Here is a 22,462-nt window from a genome sequence, read left to right as displayed (position 1 = left end):
AAACTGTCTTATAAGTCCCTCTTAATTGTTATACTATATTTTAGAACGGGTACCAATACATACTTACAATTAATATGTAGTAAAAACAAAAAGCAAATAGTTTCGTTTTCACATAAAACATTATTTATTAGTAATATTTGTTGTTACAGTAAAGTTAAATTATATCATATTTTGTCTTTCTTTAACAATTAAATTTATCAAATTACAGAGTATTAATATTTTATATTTTATACGTTGATACCATCTATTGTTCAAATTTAAAAAATATTTCCACCAAATTCTGTAATACCGATACGCAAATAAAGCGTGGTGCATATTAGTTACACGAGTCTCCATAAATAGCGCTCGCATTGACATATAGTGACATCTGACGATAATAAGAGAATTACCCAGAGCGTTTGGCGCCATGACACTTACAGAGGGACGCTGTTTCGCATGTATGGCCTGGGGGTTAATAATAAATAACCGATTCCGTCACATGTACGTTACTTCTACGTGTTTTACATCTAGTCTTTAGAATCTAGGTAGCGCCTATGACAGACGACGTAGATCTCGATAGTGTCGCACCCGCGGCTTGCATTTCTTTGAAATATCGTGTGCGAGCTACTGATTCGTGCAGATCCTTGAAACGTTTCAAAAAGAAAGAGAAAGTCAAAGATTGAAAGTAACCAGAACACAGAATCCGTTATATCGGCGCTGACGATCGGTTGATTATTTTCAGATATCGTATGTTTTCGTTCAGGCTAAGTGTAGGACTCTACGTTTTGTTTTGTACCACCTTACCCGGGTGTGAAACGGGTGTGCATTAGTGGTTACTTTTCGTGTGTTAGCGTATGCTGTGTAATTTTCTTGGAGTTTGCTTGGATTTATCTTTTAACGGTGTGAAATGCTGAGAAGCTGGCAACATGCGTACGGCACTATAGATACGGACACACGGCTTAGTACCTGTGAGTATTCACTTAGACATTTCATTCTCTTATTGACACAAATACGTTGTATAAAGAATATTAGAGGTTATATTGTGTACGATCAACGCTTAATATTCATATAGAACATATCTACTGCGAGTACAATACAAACGTATAATACCCGATATTTATGTACAAATGTTGTGAGAATTATTGATACATGTAATATTAGAATATAAATTATCACTTTATTTTAGTTATATTGCATTTTAATGCACATTTTAATTCATGTTAAATGTCTCGTTTAAAATTTGATTTTTCATTATTAAGCATTGACTAGGTAGTGCAAATATGTATTACAGAAAATGCTAATAAATTACTTGCCTCGTCTAATTAAGAATTCATTGGATTTCTTAAATACAATAACAATGTGATATTAGTCATATATAATCAAATAAAGTTATACTTTTCATTGAATAATCTCATAGAAACATCCTTTCAAGCTATCAAGATTTCAAGCTATCACTCTCTTCATACAAACAATAGGCATACAACATTTTATATTATTATTAACACAACATGTAATATCAAATATTACATATCTATCGTATTACGGAATAGGAAACTTGCGAAGAATCAGCTGTGGATGAAACGCAACTCGAATGACTCAAGCTGGAGGCGTAATTGCATTTAATCCAAATTAGAATTTGTTCATGTCGCGTACACCCATCGTTTCTGATTAGATTCAACGATTACACAAGGACGAAACTGTTGTTCGCCCGAAAGAACAACAAGAGCTATTTTACCGATGCTTTATGCTTTTACATCATCGACGCGATCGACGATATTAAGTTTAGATTGTTATAGGTATATGTAAACTACATTTATGGAATTTTCGCGCGAGTAGGTTGAACGTTGCACTTCAGTTTGACTACTTGTTGCATAATGCATCGATCTGGGTGACCTAACTCAACTGTGCAACGTCTTTATGCATTCGCTCTTGTTTGCATTTCACACGTGTGCAGTAGTGTGCACTTGTGAGGCACTCGTCAAACAATGCACAACGATATGCGAATTGTCGCGCGATAGCCGGTATATATGTTCTAATGTATGAAAAGTCGATACGTTTCGTTTCTTTCATTCAACAATATCGACTGGTGGCCTTGTAATAATTTCACCCCGAATGATCGATAACACGGTTAGCGTGTTAATACTAAACGGAAGGCTCGATGATATCATTTGTTGATGGCCTAGCAGTAGCGCTGGCACTTTTGAGTCCCCAAAGAGACATTGATAGAGGATCCCTCTGAATCCGCGTGGGTGTATGTAAGATAAGTGATATAAGCGGTCAAATTACCAGTGATACGTAATACTGAAAGATTCCACATCATCAGTATTTGTCCTTGTTAGAGTATTAATAGCCAGTGCAGAGCGATTTTTAGAATTTTATATTAGCAATAAACCACGAAGGCAATTTGCTCCACGCTATTTTGCTCTTGACTGAGAAGGATGTTTTTGAGATGAAGTGACGGATGATGGCTTACGTTTAGAAATCATCCGGCTATCGAGTATCATTTATTTGAAATAAATATTTGAAGAATAGCGCTGTGATTCCTGAGGGTTATGGTCATAAAGTGGGAAATTCATTCCGCCTTCTGATAAGAGAACTGTGAAGGTCCTGAAAGACTGGAAGATATATAAAAGAACATAGTACAAGGAACAAAATAATATTTATTAATACTTTAAATTTGTATAAAAAGTTACAAAATGGTTATTTTGACCATTCTAGTAATTTCATTGTCAAGGATGCGGCGTGATTGAGAAGAGAATTCTTGTAGCATGGCTAAGATTAGGGCAAAGCCTCGTAATTGTAAGAAATTGCGAAATGTATTTCACTTAAATCCTCTGATCCTACATTAATTTTTATATGGAACTCGAATTCATTCGATTATTAAAATACATTTCTAATTGATTTTCGTAGCTGTTTTTAGGTGTTGAACCTCGCTTAAACAAATCAACTTTTGGTATTTAATAGTAAGTTTCATTTATTTCTACAAGTAAAATGTATTTTAAAATCGTTCGAGACCGATTATTGTTGCAACTGTTCGATTTTGACGATCGACCAACGAAACGCGTGCACTTTGTTTAACTGAGCTGAAAAACGCGGAACAAATCTCCTCTCACGTGAACCGCATATGTTGCTGAACGTCAGCCAGATTTTCATTACGTTTTCGTCCCGATTTCACAAAGTTATTTCTGAGAAGAATAGCTTTTCACGAACACATGTCAGTCTGACAAAATTCCTCCTGGCAAAAAATCTCCACCCCCGATAGAGTAGTCATTTCCTGTTGGATGGTATTTAAATCTGGTCTAGCCAATTGATCGCATTATTTCAACTAGTTCAAAAAGAAGTTCACGACTTTCGAATTGGAATAATGAAATTCTTGGCTATTATCGAATATTCGTTACAAATGTACCCAGGAGAACACAATCATTAACGAATATGAAATTAATCTTCATAGTCGATTCGGTAATATCGGTTTTATTTTCGACATGAAATTTAGAATTTATATTTATATCAACAGGTAGCTCGGTATTCGTAATCGAACAAGCGTCGTTTCTATCACGTGTGCGGAACAGATGTTTCCAAAGACAACCTGTTTCAAAGCAGTTTGTAGATACTTGATCACGCTGGCAACTAAAAGGTTCAGTCAGTGCCAATTACAAACGTGATTTGGATAGTTGCCTACATGCGTGATTAAAATGCAGTTCACCAGCGTTGGAATGTTCCTAACATTATATTCGTTGGTCATAACGCTGGCAGTGAAAATGCTGCAATATCGTGTCTTGATAATCATATACATATATTATACATACATATCTTTACATACATATCTTTGATGTTGCAATTAAGCTGTTAGTTTTCATATTTCTGTTGTAAATATAGCATTGAGAAAATTTTCTCTAGTACATCTTATACAGATATATGTACAATTTACGTAACGCGAAGGCATAAACTTCCTGCTGATAATGATTTTTCATTAGACAACATCGGTGGAAACAACAGTCGAAGATATAAACGATGGATTTTTGACAAATGACTGACCGTGCTAGCATCATTATACTGTAGTTCCGTTATTTGTGATATCATTAGATCTTGTGTTGCACGATATCTGGTCGCGGCGCTCGATGAGATTCTTCCTTCGATTGCGGCGTAAAATATTAAAAACGAGTAGGGTTCCGCTTCCATCGTTCCATTTGCACGCGAAGCAAGTGACCTGTGCACGATTCTTTCGTATAAATTCATCAGAAATATCGTTCCTGTTGTCGGTTACGTTGTGTGCGGCTTGTCTGCTTTCTTTCTTAATTCATTTCCCAATTCCGTAATAGAGGAAGGACATAGGAACTCATTTTGAGGGTGTGGCGTCACGTGTGTCCTATCGACGGAATCAACGCCGTCACCGATCGCAAACATAAAAGCTGACTTCGTAAATAGACGAGCCAATATATCTCTCGGTATACACATACAGTAGATGATCAGTGGGAGATGGGAAGGGCCGCTCCTCCTTGTTATGGCATTCCCCCGACTTATCCGCTTTTATTTCCGTCTCGAAAAACACGGTTGCACCCATAAGCCAATTACACGGATCATGCGATCTTTTTCATTATAACTCACCATCTTATCTTGTTTGTATCTGATTTCAAATAGATTTCATCGAATAGAAAAATTGTTTCGTCATTTGTCATGTTTTTTTCCTCCTTTCATAACCGTTCAGATCGATATGGGTTTCTTTGATGTATTTGTTCGATATACGAGAAGACAGAACGTTTACGATTATAAATGGAATTTCCCGCGAAATTCAATATGCCTGGCTGCATCATCATTGGCGTAGATAGAAAGCCAACGATAATACGGCAACACGCTGGACGAAAGATGAGAAACACTTATCCGTGGAAAACGTGTACAGTCGAGTGAAAATCGATGCGTATAAAAGCACTCTTGGGGATTAACATTTCGGTGAATTGTTCGAAAGTGTAACGTCCTTTGCAAATCCTGGCAACCCACTTCCGCTAAAGGGCGGTCCTTGGTAATAACGGGACTTAGATAGGGATCGACTATGTTTTTACGTCTCGTGACCCATGACTCGAGCCTGGTCACTAGTATATGCCTATGTAATTATGTGAAATCGATAAAATTCAATTATTCGGCGACTCTTCGATCAATTTATTTCAATCGAGATATCGATTTGTTTCTATTATAAATGCCATCGCATTCCTTATTAGTATATTCTTCCTCTCCTTTTTTAATATCGGTATCGTATCGTTTATTATACAATTTATTCTACAATTTGTTTTGCGAAAAGACCTTGGTTTTATTCCATGAAAATCTTCGTGGAACGTCGATGTATTTACCAAATGTACGCGTGGATTTTGCATTTTATCAATAATAACGCGAACGTGCCACGATAAGTAGCATATGGTAATAACGCAATAACAACGTGTATACGTATCTCATTACTTTTGATACATCTCGTTCCCTATTGTCTCTTATTTACCAACCTGTTTATTTCGGCATTGTAACTTCATTTTTTGTATTTGCTGTTTTCTACCACGTACGAAGGCATAGTATTCCCTCCGTATTAGAGCATTTCATAGAACGTAATTTCAGCAATCCGCAACGTATAAATTGATAGATAGTTTGATGTAAGTGCCACTCAGTTTGATCGCCTTAAGTAGAATAAGCAACGGTAGTCAGACACGACGGTTAAGTCCTCATCTTATGGAAGCTTTAATATAAAAACTGCTTCTAACTTTCCTATACTACTAAACTCTATCTCTACGACATTATGAGATCAATTTCAGCCATTCTATCTAATTACTGGTAATGATCAACTTCTAGTAGTTCAAACACAAAGAGGCGTGCGAGGAATAGTAGTCTGACGTAGATCGCTTAATTCACTTCCGCACGATCCTCCACGTAATGGAAACCACTCCCTTAACCTGTTTGTACTATCAGGCTACTTTCTAACATCGTAATAATACAATATATATGTCGTTGATTCTATCCATTGGATTTAATCGTTTGTTATCATTAATCAATTCGATAAACTTCCGATAATTAAATAATTTCAATTAACGATAAACGATAAAACTCTCTTGGAATAGGCGATGATTTTATGGAACGATTTTATGGCCTAATTTGTCGATCGAATGGTGACTAAGTCTAAGCGAGCAAGTGGCACGCGCAGAAGATCGTAGGCGGTTTATATCAGGGAGAGACGAGAGCCGACGCGTCTGTCAGGTAATAGTATACGTCCTTCCGTCGACATGAAAACCCGCGTCCAAGAAGGGAGACGAAGAAGTAGTACACGTGTACGCGTGTTGTTTTTAGGGATAACGGGAGAGATGGAAGAGTTAATGAACGGTGTCGTCGGGCGCGCGTTACACCATTCGACTGTTTCTTGCCATTGCCTGTCCAAAACATGCTTATTAAACTAATCACGAATTAATTACCGTTATCTGGCGCGCGGTGTTCACCGGTTAATCGAGTCGTGGAATTACACTTCAAAACGTAGTTTTATCTTTTTCGAATACTGTAACACATCTGTGCTAGTGCAGAATACTACGTTCAGTGCTTTATCGTACGCAGAGAAAATTTCGCAGATCTTAAACGTGATAATGAGCAAGTTGTCGGAATGAGTTATCGGACTATATTCATTTTCAAGAGCTCGTTATCAACTTGAGGAGATTTCAACTGTAAAAAATCATAAGATCGACGTGATAAAATATCGAACGATTTTTACATGTAAAATATTAGACCGCAGGCAGCGAAAGTGTACGAAGTCGACAGGTTGCGTGAAACTTATCAGCGTAAAATTTTCTAAATACCATGGTGCCTCTTGGCGGTGAGATTTCTATCTGAAACGAGAATTTTATGAGAACCGACCACGTCAAGAAAATATTTTCCACCAGTGTTTGGTCGTCCTTCGAAAAATTTCGATTTTCTTGCCTGGTTTCGCCATATCATCAGACCATATCTATCGATTGTTCGTGGATTTCATTTTACACCCGATATCACCAAATGATACGTTGCAGCATGATTGCGTTGATCTTGATTACATAGACCTCGTAAATTGCTCGTGTAGTTGCGCTTCTTGTGTTATTCTGTGTCATTATTACACGTTGCCGATTTGTGCTTATAATAATACGAGGAACCTTGATTAAGTGTTTTGCTGTAACTTTCACGTTCGGTCGAAACTACGGTATTTCGCTTCATTGATTGGTCGCTATTTACCTCCAGTTTTTGACGTAAATGTTTGGTATCAAAGAGCATAGAGAATAATTCCGAAACATGGCTCCGGATAATCAGTAGTTTCGTGTGATGGTTGATTAACGTGGCCAAAAATTTTCACACGTCCTAATCCACTTGATGCCGATGTTTGCACGTGGATATGATTGATCGTCATTCAGGGAAGAATATCGAGACCTCGCGTGGCAGAGACTTTACGGAGTGCAAACGTATTTTTCACACAGTGCTCGTTACATCGCGTTATTGACAAGGTGTTCTTTTCGCCGACACGCAAAGGGACGCTTCAGTGTAGATCAATCGTTTCCTCGTTACAGAAAAAGAAAAAGAAGAAACAAAGAAAAAACGAAAGAACGAAAATATAAAGTGATCGTGTGTCGTTCGACGCGTTGATTCCTTTTCCTGCGGTATGAGCACAAGCTGGATCTATTTCCGTCGTGAATTTGTTCTTAGAGCTGTTTCGAATATTCTACTCTGTCGCAGGAGAATTGCGATACCTGTTGTACAACTCGTCTGGCCAGAGAACCACGTTTACTACTGAATCTTGAATCCCGACGTTGAACAAGCAAGCGTGACGAAACTGAAACTCTGACATAGAGATTCGTTACACGGACGACGAAGAATCCCATGTTATAATTTTTCTTTGCTGCTAGAAGCGCATATCGCGTTAGTACGTTCGTAGTGTGGCATCGAAGTGCCTTGCTAAAGTAGATAAGAAACGAATAATACCGATAAGTTGTCAATACCATTTCTGGTTATATTCGTTCCAATGAAGATAAAGAAAAATAAATTATTTTTGTAAGCTTACGTCAGTAGGAGCCTGATAAAATATAATCAAAGTTTCGACGGCCGAAAACCATAAAACGGGTCGAAGGACAGCCGCCAGAAATCCGCCTTGGCCTACTCGATTGAAAATCGTGAGTACATAACTGCACGCTAATGTCTGGACCTTCTCTTAAAAAGCTCTTCATAAATAATACATCGGGTGTATGAATTAATTTAGAGAATAATCGTGTCATTGAAAACGATACGTGACCAACAGTAAGGATTCGTGTAAGCACAAATTCAACGCAAACTTCTACGAACATTCCTCTTCGTGTTATCTGGTTTCATTGTATAACTAAGTAGAAGTATTCTTGCAATATATCTACTGCCTGTCTGTCTTCGTCCGATGTGATGTTCGTTTCTTCTAGTGAGTTTTTACATCGAGCTCTAATAGATTCACATTGTAACCACGTATGTAACCCATACAAACGCGATGAATTATCATCGTATAACCGTAAATTGTCGCAAAGTGCTCGTGTCGTGAACTGTGCCTCGTGCACACCCAGAACATCAATATTTGCCTTTGTTTTTAATGGTATCGTTGAATCCACAGACTTACCATTTTTACAACATCCACAAAGTACTTCCAAACAATGATCAAACTTAGTTCTTGTTACGTTCTGAATTATTTTATGTTGTTCGTACATGTATTCTTATTTAGACGAATTATTACAATATGTATCTCTACAATATGTATGTCTTTACATTGTATATTCTTAACATCGGCATTACATCATCGCAAATTATGTTCGTCGAAAGACGATCGTATTTTACCGCTTGATCGTAATCTTCACCTACGCCTCGTTTTATTTTCAAAATAGATATGTTTGTGTAGCTTTAAGTATCTGTCCGCCTTATTATTACATACCAAAGACAAGAAAATGCATTATCGAATCGGGATACGAATCATGATAATTTGATCTGGGATAATTTAATATATATATAGATAATACTTATCATATTGAAAATATGGTTGGCGTTTGTTGATTCACAAATTCTACAATATACTCGGTTAGATAAAAATCAAAATTTAGATAAAGCATAAAATCATACCATAAAAATTCGAATCCCGATTCTCCTACTGACTTAATAACTGTTTCGATAAACGAGTCATCTAAATGTCTAACACACTTTTCTCCTTAAGCTAAATACTAAAGATAGCCAACATTAGCTACATTAATAAATTCGATCTGATTTAGGCCCCGCTGCGTTCAATGCAACCAACTGCCAGGGGGAGCCCCCAGGTTCCCAGTTCTGGCTTGTTACGTCCATTTACACCTCCGGATCTTTCTTCTATACCTCATATGGACGGTACACCCCCACAAAACAGCGGTGTTCGTAACAGTTCCTCATCCGTGAGCGGTCAAACCAACGATGGTGCCCAGCAACAATCCGGCCCATATATCATCGGTAGTCCCATCGATCTCGGCAACATCGATAACGTCGACAATATTGGCCTACGTATAGATTCCCTGACGACTGGGATTGAGAGCCGAAGGACACGTGAACACATCGAACTGCAGGAAGCTGGAGTGCACGAAAGAAGTTCCGAAGGTAAAACATGTCCACAGGCTGTTATTTCCTGCAATTGGCGACTGGAAAGATTTTCTGTTATTAGTAGACTGCGGATCTAGTTTATGCATTTATGGAAAATTTAAAAGTACGAACATCTGCAGAATATATGTAAGACGAAGAAATATACAAAATATCAAAAGTAGAGCAGACGTTATGGCATTTAATAGATGAAACACAGCTCTATTCAGATTCTATTCTTTTAATTGTGATAAAAAAATGACTTTACAAAAAATATCCAGAGTCTAGTTATTCACAATACTATGAATATAAATACGTTATAAATAAGCTCGTAATATGATAGCTAGCCACAAAGTCGTATTGTTCTTTGTGGTCGTAAAGATACATGCCAAAAGGATATATGTTGATAGGATTTCTAGCCGCAAGTTCAAATCTCTAGTATTGAATGGCAGTAAATATTTGGTAGCGAAATTAAATTTTAAGTTTTTGAAGTAGAATTTATTCGGTGTTTAGATCCTACATATTGTAGAATATTCACGTATGAATAATTCTTGTCGTTCCTATCGTTTAATTCGAAATACATTCTGAAATATTATAAAAAGTGAAAAATCTAATAAGAGTTCCCCGTTCTCTTTGTATTTTATATCGTAATATTGTTCCATTAAAATAGCGCGAACGGATTGTCCAATAAAGTATAACATCAGTAGCGCGGAGCTACCTTCAGTCCACCCCAGCGGAAATGTCCTTGGCCTATAGTCTCGGAGCGTTGTATATTGACGCAACTTTACCGTACGTACATGCCTACGTATTCATGGAAAATACTGGTGGAGTGAAGCTCGGTGCTGATGCCAACTTGTTGCCGGTAGCAAGCGCATGCGTTTTCAGGGTAACACGTGTACAGGGCTGTCACATTTTGTGGACACCCCCTTGTCAGTAGTGTACTAAACCACTTGAGAGCCTGTGTCTCTAAGCCATCTAAATATCCAACGTTTCAAGCCAACATTTTCGATCTTATACGTTCAAAGTATCAACGTATTCATCTATTATATTATTTTCATATTGAAAATCATCCTATTTGTTTCCTTTAGTTCTAGTAGTATTTTTTATTCATCGTTATTTATTTTTTAATTTTAGTATGAATAAGAATACAATTAAACGTTGATGATCGTAAATGAAGTCGTACTAGTAACATAAATTGCACGTATAAATTACCTAACTATTGGCAATCTAATGGGCCGGATATACATACCTTGGTAAAGAAGTCGCTGATGACCAGTGCCACCTACGAACTAGAATCAGTGTCTCCCGAGCAAATTTGCAGGCGTGACATGGTTACGCGAACTCGCGACTCGAGAATTTTTGCAAGAAGTACTGCGGGTTTTAGAGAACAGTTAAATGTGGATTAATTCATAGGATCGCGTTGCACGTACATTCGTATTTCCGTTGTATCGGTAGGGGTGTGGCGACAGGCGCGAAGCTTCTTCCGCCACGATGACGCAGATATGTAGTTTGTTTAACCGATCGTTATTTCGAGCAGAAAGGTGTTCGACAGGTGTACGTTCCATTTCATAGGAAGTTTTATTATAGGAAGACGTGCGTAGATCTTCACAGAATGTTGGCTATCTATATTGTTTTCTTTCATGGATTAAGCAAGTTCCAAGTCGGCTGAATAAAATGTCAAAATCGTATATCAGTTTTGATCGTTATTTTCTAATCAGTAACGAATAATATAATCACAGAGAACACGTTTAATTTGTATTCTTTAAATTCAGTGCCTATTGATGTTTCTTATTCCTCCATTGTCATCGATTGTATTCAATTTAGTAGCCTCGCAATAAGCTGTCTTTTTTCATTTGCAACTTTAATCACATTCAACTACTTGTTACACAACTGTTTTGGTAGTGATGACGTACGAATGGATAATATTTCGCCGGAAGTAATTATTACATGATGGGTGTTGAGAAACTATGGGATATACGAGCTCAAATATTTTGCGTGCACGCGTGTCGTGGAATAATGTATGTACACTATCAAAAAATAATCATTTAACACCCACGTATCGAGTTTGATACTATACAGTTTTTGTTTTGCGTAATACGATCTAGATGCAGCAGATACGACTAATATGTGTATATTCGGTATTCACAATGTATATACACAAGTGATAATACTCATATCAAGACGTTCACAGTATTGGTATAACCGGCTGTCCTTGAAATGAGATTTTGACAAATTTTATTTAAATTATAAAATAGATTCGAAAAATGTATATATTTTATATGCAAAGTCGTTTAAAATTCAGCTCTGCGATAAGTATATAGTAAATATTTGTTAGTAATACGATGATTTTGTATTATTTTTTTACGAACTATAATTTTACAAATCATTAACATTTTGTTTCACAATTTTATAGTATATATAGACAATATAAGTACATATAGTTATACGTATAGAATTTTTAAAAAATTATCAACATACACGAGTTAAGTTGGAGATTTAATGATCATTAAAATGTTAGTGACATTAAAATGAATTCTTCTTAGGCAATGTAGCTTCTTATTGACCGCGATAAAAGAGTTTCTTACGGAATTCCTTTTTAGATATGCAGCTATAACCTCCAAGATGATAATAGAGTCCCGAACTACGTCATTTTCTTCTTAAATAACATAGTGAAATCACTGAGTTCGCTCTCGTATCTAGACACGTCTGAATTCGTGTATTATCATTTATTTTTCGATATAATTGAACGAAAAGAGATGTGAAACGTTACTGATTTTAAATCGTTTGATATTATATCATTAATACAGCATCAAAGACATTAGATTGTGTTTGTAATAGTGTTGTCTTGTCGCGCGATAAATATGGATCGGTGTGGCAAAGAGAAGTGATGTGAAAGACATTTCATTTAACAACCAGTAACATGGAAATAGCTCGTACGAAAGTAATACAATGGTTCAACGAACTCAGATCCCGGTTTCATCTTTATTTGTATGCTCAAAATCGTAAGTCAACATATTCAGAAAAAATATAAGTAGTTGATTGCAATCAAACACGCGATCATTATAGTTAGATAAGAAATACCTTCAAAGTTATGTTATAAAACGAAAAAAACGAATTAATAAATAGCATAATATGTATTATTAAGTAATATCGTATTACTGATTAATTCTTTCATATGTAACGATCGTAACTTATTTAGTTTATTATAGTTTTGAAGCAAATGTTTCGATGAGAGAAAACATAGTAATATAAAATGATATATATTTTATCGTAGTTGGTCCCATAAGGGCGGAAAATGGTGCATCCCAAGGTGACGATCAACGGTCTTCGTATCAACATGATAGCAGTGAAGAAAGGGTGGTTTTCATAAATGCTCCCCAGCAGCCAGCGAAATACAACAACAATCGCATTAGTACCGCGAAGTACTCACTCCTTTCGTTTATACCTATGTTTCTTTTCGAACAATTTCGTCGATATAGTAATTGCTTCTTCCTATTCATCGCCCTCATGCAGGTAATCATTAAACAAATCTTACGTACGTAAACAAACGTTTATATGGTACTTTTTATTACACATTATCTTGTTTTTAATTTTAGCAAATACCGGATGTATCACCTACAGGTCGATACACAACTTTGGTTCCATTAATTTTTATTCTTAGTGTATCTGCATTAAAGGAGATAGTCGAAGATATTGTAAGTATCCCTAATCATAAATTAATTTTTATTATTCAATATAAAATATTATAATATCGTTACTTACAGAAAAGGCACAGAGCAGATGATGAAATAAATATGCGTGAAGTGGAGGTTTTGAGGGATGGCCACTGGCAATGGATACAATGGAGAAATATTGCCGTTGGTGATGTGGTTAAGGTTGCATCCTATTTTTCTCAAGCTGGATGTGGTAATGATTTATAATTAACATATTCCTGCTAGAATCGCTTTCTTTAATATGCATAGGTTCACAACAACAAGTTCTTCCCTGCTGATTTGATTTTATTATCATCATCGGAGCCACAGGGTATGTCTTTCATAGAGACTGCCAATTTGGATGGAGAAACAAATTTGAAGATACGACAGGCCCATCCTGACACTGCCAGTCTCTTAGATACTGTTGAATTAATGAATTTTCGTGCAAATATTCAATGTGAACCACCAAACAGACAATTGTATGAGTTTAATGGAGTATTGCGAGAAACAAATAAACAGTATGGTTGTTTCTTACAAAAATTTGAGAGATGTTATGAAGTTGTATGTAAGAAATGTATATTTCACTTTTTAGACCTGTAGCTTTGGGACCTGATCAAGTATTGCCTCGTGGTGCAATGCTAAGAAACACACGGTGGGTGTTTGGTGTAGTAATTTACACAGGCCATGATACAAAACTTATGCAAAACAATACTACAACTGCACCCTTAAAAAGGTCTACCTTGGATCGACTGACCAATACACAAATACTCATGTTATTCTTTATACTTCTTTTGTTGTGTCTATTATCTGCAATATTTAATGTTCTTTGGACCAGAGCTAATAGTTATGGATTGTGGTATTTAGGTTTACAAGGTGAGAAATTGGCTTATTTTCTCAACTTTCTCAAAGCTGATCACAAAACTAAATAATTGTTTATTTATTTCAGAGGAAATGACTAAAAATTTTGCTTTTAATCTCTTAACATTTATGATTTTATTTAACAATTTAATACCCATTTCGTTGCAAGTCACGTTGGAAGTAGTGAGATTTATTCAAGCCACATTCATTAATATGGATATCGAAATGTACCATGCAGAAACAGATACACCAGCAATGGCACGTACAAGCAATCTTAATGAAGAACTTGGTATAGTTAATTATGTCTTTACTGATAAAACTGGAACTCTTACGAAAAATGTAATGGAGTTTAAACGATGTTCAGTTGGTGGCAAATTATATGAGTAAGTGTTTTAAGTAATTTTATTTATTATCTTTTATCTTATTTACTTGTTTTTAAGTAAAAAAAATTTGTTTACAGTTTGCCAAATCCAAATATAAATGGCAATGAAGTCGCTACTAGTATTAATAGTGAGCTAATTAGAGATATTGTTGAAGGAAGATCAGTACAAGATTCTTCTCGTCCTGTTGATAAAAAGGCTGCAAACCATGAAAAAGTGGTACATGAATTTATGATTATGCTCTCAGTGTGTCATACTGTTATTCCTGAAAAAATTGATGAAACTGTAATTTATCATGCTGCATCTCCAGGTAATGTATTTATATTAATGTATCTATATCCTTAAACACTATTCATAGTTTAATTTTATACACGATTATCTAAATAGATGAAAGAGCGTTAGTAGATGGAGCTCGTAAATTTAATTACGTATTCGATACTAGAACGCCCGCTTATGTGGAAATAATAGCTCTGGGTGAAAGACTTCGTTATGAAATATTAAATGTAATAGAATTTACTTCTGCTAGAAAAAGGATGTCCGTAATTGTCAAAACACCAGACGGGAAAATCAAACTTTTTTGTAAAGGAGCTGATTCCGTTATTTACGAAAGATTATGTCCAGCTCCCTTAGATAATAATGACCTTGAACAGAGTAGTTTGGACGATTTCCGAGACGTAACTTTGGAACATTTGGAGGCATTTGCATCCGAAGGTCTAAGAACGCTTTGTTTTGCCGTTGCAGATATACCTGATAATTTCTACCAGGTGAGTACCATTTATTGTTAATTCAATTACATCTTGTTCATTTTGAATAAAATTGTGACATCAACCGTTTTTTAATAGTGGTGGCGTGAAACTTATCACAATGCGACAATTAGTTTAGGAAATCGTGAAAGTATGATCGAAAATGCTGCGAACCTTATTGAAACAAAATTAAGATTATTAGGGGCAACTGCTATTGAAGATCAATTACAAGATCAGGTATGTGTGTAGTTTGTTTTCCGATATATGTTTCCAGAAATGAATGATGGGAATTCATAATGTCGTAGGTACCAGAAACAATACAAGCTCTTTTACAAGCTGATATTAATGTATGGGTATTAACTGGAGATAAACAAGAAACTGCCATAAATATTGGCTATTCTTGTAAATTGATTACACATGGGATGCCATTATATATAATTAATGAATCATCTTTAGATGTAAGAAAAGATTGAGAGCACTATATTTTCTAATTTTCTTAGGAAAGAGTTTTAAAATCAATATCTAATTACAGAAAACAAGGGAAGTTATAATACAGCGGTGTCTTGATTTTGGAATCGATCTAAAGTGTCAAAATGATGTAGCTCTTATTATAGATGGAAATACCTTAGATTTTGCATTATCCTGTGATATTAGAATGGATTTTCTAGATTTATGTTCATCTTGCAAAGTTGTTATTTGTTGCAGAGTTTCGCCAATGCAGAAAGCCGAGGTGATCATGTTGTGAACTTATTTTATTTTTATTTGATATTTCTTAACAACAGTAATAACGTAATAAAGTTTTTCAGGTAGTTGATTTGATAACAAGTAACAAAAAGGTTGTAACACTTGCTATTGGAGATGGCGCAAATGATGTAGCTATGATCCAGAAAGCACATATCGGCGTTGGTAAGTTACCTATTCGTTGACTTTGTGACAAACAAGAAAGATGTATATTACTAATTTTTATCATTTCTAGGAATTTCCGGGGTTGAAGGTCTTCAAGCAGCTTGTGCTTCTGATTATTCTATTGCGCAATTTCGTTTTTTAAAACGTTTGTTATTTGTTCATGGTTCATGGAATTACAGTAGAATGTGTAAATTAATATTGTACTCATTCTACAAAAATATTTGTCTGTATGTTATCGAACTGTGGTTTGCCATTTACTCCGGCTGGTCCGGACAAATCCTTTTTGAGCGATGGTCAATTGGTCTTTACAATGTTGTAAGTTATAGGCTCATATTGTGCTATCATATAATTACTAGAATATATAATTATTGTATATTACATGTTACAATATACAAGGTACACTATTTACATTAGGTATTTACAGCAGCTCCTCCACTAGCTATGGGTCTGTTTGATAAAGTATGTTCCGCGGAAACTCATTTATCTCATCCAGGATTATATGCTACAAAAAATACTGGAGAATCGTCGTTTAATTTTAAGGTATTGTATTCTTTGTATAGTATTAGTCATATTTGACATTATGTTAACAATTTTGTACAATTTCGACATTGCTTACATAGGTATTTTGGATGTGGATTGCAAATGCTTTAATACATTCATCTCTTCTTTATTGGTTATCACTGCTGGCTCTAAAAGAAGGTGTGATATGGGCAAACGGCCGAGATGGTGGATACATTGTTTTAGGAAATTTTGTATACACTGTATGTTTCAATTTAATAATTGTTTTATTGTGCTATCAAAATGAAATCAGTTCTTTATAAAAAGAATATATTTTATTTTCTTATAGTATGTAGTTGTAACAGTATGTGGAAAAGCAGGGTTAATAATAAATTCTTGGACGTGGGTCACTCATTTGGCAACATGGGGATCTATTATGCTCTGGTTTTTGTTTATTCTTATATATAGGTAAGTTACGCAATATATCTGTATTTTATTTACATCAAAAAATGGTGAAGTCATTTATTAATTCAATTACAGTAATTTTTGGCCTGTTTTAAACGTGGGTGCAGTGATGTTGGGCAACGATAGAATGCTGTTTTCTTCGCCTGTATTCTGGCTGGGTTTGGTACTTATACCAGCAGCAGTGCTACTTGTGGATGTAACAGTTAAGGCGTAAGTATATATCCAATAATTATCACAATATGTTAATTACACGTATTTGAAGTATGTCCTGTTACAGAGTAAAGAATACAATTTGGAAGTCCGTAACTGCGGCAGCTAGAGAAAATGAGATTCGAAAATCAGACCCCGGGGATATATTCAACAGTCATGACTACAGAAGCTCGTAAGTTATTTTTATATCTTTTTAATGTACATTATAGAAATTCAGAATTATTATAGCGACTCAGAATTGAAAAAACGTCACGAAACAAAGGCATATGCTTTTAGTAATTCATTTTGGTAATTTATCAATAATATTTTTTCGTATGGGGTTAAAAATTCACATACATTTAGATACATAGCAGTATATGTACCTTGCATGAAAAATTGGTAGAGTAACAAAAACAAAATTACTTATTAATGTTCAATATGCATGGCTTATTGAATGTAACATTTTAACAAACCACGTTCACACTAGAATAACATTCATTTTTATACGATGACAATTCCTATATAACTTTCAGAACTAACAAATCACTTAGAGATGCATGCGTATAGCGGTATACAGTATTAATCTTGTTACAAATGGTGTTTACAATTTGTTTTCATAATAGTACTTTTTTTTTCCAAGGGCCGAACAACTTTCCGATGTTTTACTATATTAGGATTTCTTTATAACAATTATATTTTTAACATTCAATTGTCTCAATTGAGTAGAAAAATGAAAATTGCAACAGGAGATCGAAGTCATATTCGAGGAGGCGATGGTTAATTCGATGTTGGACCTCGATTTGGTCGCCACGAAGGCGAAATAAGATCAAAGTCTTCCCGATTGCACGCGCAGCGCGTGATCTGTGGTTCATTCATCATACAGGGCATGTTTCAAGTGCACCATTCCGTATTCCATGTTCCTAAAGATTTTCTACAAATTCCCGTCCACTGTAAGATCAGTAAGCATCCTCATATTTTTTATACACCTTACCTATTCCTACCTAGTATCGTCTACCGTCTAATACTGTACGTGTTTACCTTTTTTTTATTGTATTAAACATTATACGTACTAGAGACTACTTACTATGAATTTGTTCTTTAATACAAATGTAGTATAAAGTCTATTACATATCTGCATATAAATAAGATTGATAATGTTTTCTTTACTTTCTACCTAGTAGAAATAGAATCATTCTGTATACTTATGCAATATGGTATAGGAGCAAAAAGAAGCATTTCATTAATTGTATCTCTGTTTGCTCGTATGGTTAATTGTCATCTTCATCTGTATTTAATTTCATACTTTATTCTAAATATTACAATTTTTCGAATTTATTTCGAGCGATTTACAGTATAGATTGGTGATTATACTTCGTACGCGTATATAGTAGCATCGAAGACCAAAGCTTTTTCGAAGTATCGTAGCATACGAACGTAGAGAAACTTTAGTTATTTATTTCTTTTTATTTTATTTTCAATCGTTTAGCACTTGGATACTAGTTGGGTTCGCAAGAATAAAGTTGCATTAAAATAATATGCAATAAAAGATATTGTAAGTAATACGGGCAAGTGGTTGTTTCGAAAGTAAACTAATTCTGGTAGTAATATAGTTTGGCAAATCACTTGAAAAAACCCATCGGTATGAAGCAAGTACTCTGTTTGTTAATGCGGTTTTCTGGTATGTTTTATTCGCGGTATCCCGTGAAGGCCTGTGCATGCCATCGCCGAGCTCGCGAGGTGTAAGTACCCCCAGTAGTATGTATGTAACTCGTAGTGTTCCTGTAATTCTACACTTTCAGGCGAAAGCACTGCTGATTAACCAAACTGCATGATCGTTCAACGGTTCACTTGCAAGGGCACCGCGGTATGAATAATATTAGCACGTGTATCACAGTCACATTTTTGATACAACTTTAACATTCTTTCTGTATCGAAACATGTAAGGATAGAAATTGAAATAGATCATATTGGAAATTAGTTGGATGGAAATTAGTAGAATATATAGATACAAATCACGATCTTAGTAAATACTTTTTTATTTTATTACTATTTCAATTAGCTTCATTTACAGTGTTTATTCGAATTTTCAAATTCCTAAGGGTATATATGTGTTAATATGTGTATTAATTAGTATGAACTTTTCCATTAATATATTAAAATTAATTTTTATTAATATAATATTACAAAGGATACGATTTGTATCCAAGTTGTAATAAAAAGCATCAAGGAATATTTAAATAGAATTCTTAAAAATAATAGAGCATCGATTAGAAGAATTATGAACAGAAAGATCTGATAGTATTTCTAGCACCGCATGAATCAGTTTAGATAAGTAACTATTAGGTAGCCGGTGAAGAGAAGGCTACACGCGAGACATATCATTATTGTGGGGAAAGAATTTGAAGTGTAAGGATGAGGACGACCAATAGATAAACGAGTGTTTCTAAAACAATTTTGAATGCACGGCTTTCCAGATTGACGGAGACGGCACGGCTATTGAAAAACGTAAAAAGTGTTTTCACCAGGCGATCAAACGCCGCCTCCAGAGTTAATACCGATGTGGAACTATCACGTAAGTTGTTTTATCTAACGACGACCTGCAATCAAGAAAAGCAGAAATAAAAGAAAAACAAGGACAGTCAGAACGATGGTCCTTTTGTACAAATTCTTTGTCTTCTAAGCTCGCCGTTTGTAGTATTTTCTTTACTCGTTACTAACAAATATATTTACTTAAGAGCACACGCTTTGTTATTCACGACTTTTGCCTATTTAATATAAAAAAATTTTTTTCGAAATAAGCAATCTTCCACAATATTTGCACCTAGATACGTTTTAACAATGTATATGCGCTGTGTTATTATTAAGCTACAAGCTGCACTAACAACATTATTCTGACAAAACTTGTACTTTCACTAACCTTTAATTGTTAGAGTAACTCGTACTTGTCTCGAGTACTCTCGTTGTCTTACGTAACGATGTCTTAACTTGTAGTTTAAGAATCTCTCTAAAATCGTAAAAAAACGATAGAACATATCCTGCAAGACTGTAAACTAACATCGATTATAAATAAGTCTAACATTTTCCTGTAGATAGTGCATGTGTGTTAATTAATTTAATGTTGTAATAACAGAGATTAATAGGCTACGATCTTTGTTGTTGCACATGCTGCGCGATGCAGATGGATTTGCATTCTCTCAAGAGGAAGGAGGCTCGGTGACACAGACGGACGTAATCAGAGCTTACGATACAAATCTTCCGAAACCTGGCGGCATGTGATCTTAATTCTTCTAGCTAGAGAAACCACACAGATGTATATTCTATAGGTACTTTTTTCGATTAACGAAATCAAAAATAGAAAAAAAAAGAAAAGAAAAAAAGAAGAAAGTGAAGAAAAATGGAGTTTTTCTGGGAATTTGGTACTCGCCAAGCCCTACGTAACGCCCGTCTATTGTGTTTCACAACTGATTCGACATTTCGCTTGTTCTTTCCTTGCAAAAGGGAGATGTTACGATTTTTGATGACGGGCCTTGTAACTAATAGTATTAGAAAGACTATCAAACGATAATTCTAAAAAGATGTATCCCCTGTTTTCTTAAATTACTAAGATTGTGTACGATTAAGAAAGAAAGAAAGACAAAGAGAAACCCTATCGGTGTCCTACGCCCTACGTAATTGTTTTTGATACCCTCTGAGATTTACTATATCTATTATATACCTCAAATCTCGTCTTGTAAGATCTCGTACTTCTTATAATCATCGTTTTTGTCTTGTGCATTTAAATGCGGTGCATTTCTAAACTCATTTTACGCTAGATCTAAATCTTAAGAGAACCATTACGCACTCTGAATGTATATTCCGTTTTCGTAGTTCAACGGGAACGTAGTTTTTTTGTGGAATTTGATGAATTTAAGAAACGAATAATTATTGTATATAGAAAGAAAGATTTGTTTATGCGACTGGCGATACGTAAGGCGATACAGAGAGTTTGAATTTCGATTGCGAACATAAGCAAAACGTATATTCTAAATATGTACTGTCAAAACAAAAAGTATATGAATAAGAAAGTATTCGAGGAATTATCCTTCGAAACGTTTATCGTGTAAAAGGACTAACTAGCGTTCTGTCGATTGTCGTGATTTAGATGTTAAAGGAACATTGTTCCCACTGGATTCCACGTTATTCGTTCATTCAATTCGTTTTTTTTGTTCGTTGTTAAATCAATTTTAATATACATATTTTGCGATTATATATACGATAGTTGCGTTGTTATCTAGTCAAAAAAATTTGATGTGAGTGTGTTTCCATTCAGAGATTTACTCTTCCGGCCATTATAAATACTTTTTTTTTATGTTTACGACTGATAAATAGAAATTTATTATTAAACTTATTATTAAAGAAACGATATGTGCACATATATAGCAACAATTTTGTGTACATTATATTCAGGATACAATATACATATATATGATTATATTCAGAATAAAAAGAACATAATTCAGAAATATTGTTTATATTGTTGCAATTGTTCAATTTTTCAAACTTATGACAATTGTTAGAGAAACATTTGAATAATTGGTTCGACTATATGTATGTATAAGTGGATTTGAAATTTTTATTAAAACGATAGTATAATATAAATATGTAAGTACAAAGCACATGTAGATATATTGTATCAGTAAGCTATGTATATAAAATGTATATATTTCTCTCTCTCTTTCTCTCTCTCTCTCTCTCTCTCTCTCTCTCTCTTTCTCTCTCTCTATATCTATATATGTAAATTTAGTTAATTCCTACAATTCTTTTACGTTTTGATTTACTTTCTCGTTCTTCTTCTTTCTCTTATTCTTTTTATTTAATCCATCTTTGTATTATAGCATACACCATACCCCTGATTGATGATGACGAGATTAATCATGCCGATGAATTGTCCGAGGAGTACTTAAATTGCACTGAAATCTTCGACCACTCATATGGAAGACTTAACAATTACTACCGTCTATAAAAATTTTATGTAACCTTTTTTTTTTTTTAACGTATTTACAATTCTACCTCGACTCAGATTAAATGAGTACTCGAGTGATATTAATTCACTGAAAAACTCCTTTTCTTATTCGTCTTCCCTTTTTATTATTGACAATAAACTGCTAGACGTTTTAAT

The 22,462-nt window shown here is 34.8% G+C and overlaps 1 protein-coding gene across 12 annotated transcripts; it reads left to right on the top strand.

Annotated features, from left to right (window-relative positions):
* The first annotated feature begins 503 nt into the window (after positions 1-503).
* ATP8A (ATPase phospholipid transporting 8A1) lies at positions 504-22,461 on the top strand. Of its 12 annotated transcripts, none has more exons than XM_076619506.1 (23): positions 504-947; positions 9,240-9,594; positions 12,848-13,086; positions 13,170-13,268; positions 13,338-13,448; positions 13,536-13,783; positions 13,858-14,138; positions 14,212-14,506; positions 14,584-14,813; positions 14,891-15,267; positions 15,346-15,483; positions 15,552-15,704; positions 15,779-15,976; positions 16,053-16,152; positions 16,223-16,467; positions 16,567-16,692; positions 16,773-16,913; positions 17,000-17,118; positions 17,191-17,325; positions 17,393-17,497; positions 19,779-19,876; positions 20,435-20,627; positions 22,179-22,390. In XM_076619506.1, the coding sequence occupies exons 2-22, from the start codon at positions 9,255-9,257 to the stop codon at positions 20,578-20,580; spliced, it is 3,924 nt and encodes a 1,307-aa protein (XP_076475621.1). In that variant the 5' UTR covers positions 504-947; positions 9,240-9,254; the 3' UTR covers positions 20,581-20,627; positions 22,179-22,390. The 12 variants fall into 12 exon arrangements, with proteins under 12 accessions (XP_076475621.1, XP_076475623.1, XP_076475622.1 ...); XM_076619508.1 differs by lacking the exon at positions 504-947 and adding an exon at positions 6,228-6,814; XM_076619507.1 differs by lacking the exon at positions 504-947 and adding an exon at positions 6,822-8,132.
* Position 22,462: the final 1 nt, after the last annotated feature.

This window comes from Bombus vancouverensis, chromosome 6 (genome assembly GCF_051014615.1).
Source record: "Bombus vancouverensis nearcticus chromosome 6, iyBomVanc1_principal, whole genome shotgun sequence".
NCBI lineage: Eukaryota > Metazoa > Arthropoda > Insecta > Hymenoptera > Apidae > Bombus > Bombus vancouverensis.
Note: the sequence above shows the minus strand (reverse complement) of the source record. Positions and strands in the feature narration are given on the sequence as shown.

What these genes read in the sequence shown, in the direction of transcription:
- ATP8A (XM_076619505.1), top strand. An exon ending in GTGGTATTTAGGTTTACAAG is followed by an intron (nt 14,139 to 14,211) that starts GTGAGAAATTGG and finishes TATTTATTTCAG; the next exon opens with AGGAAATGACTAAAAATTTT. An exon ending in TTGTTTATTCTTATATATAG is followed by an intron (nt 17,119 to 17,190) that starts GTAAGTTACGCA and finishes ATTCAATTACAG; the next exon opens with TAATTTTTGGCCTGTTTTAA.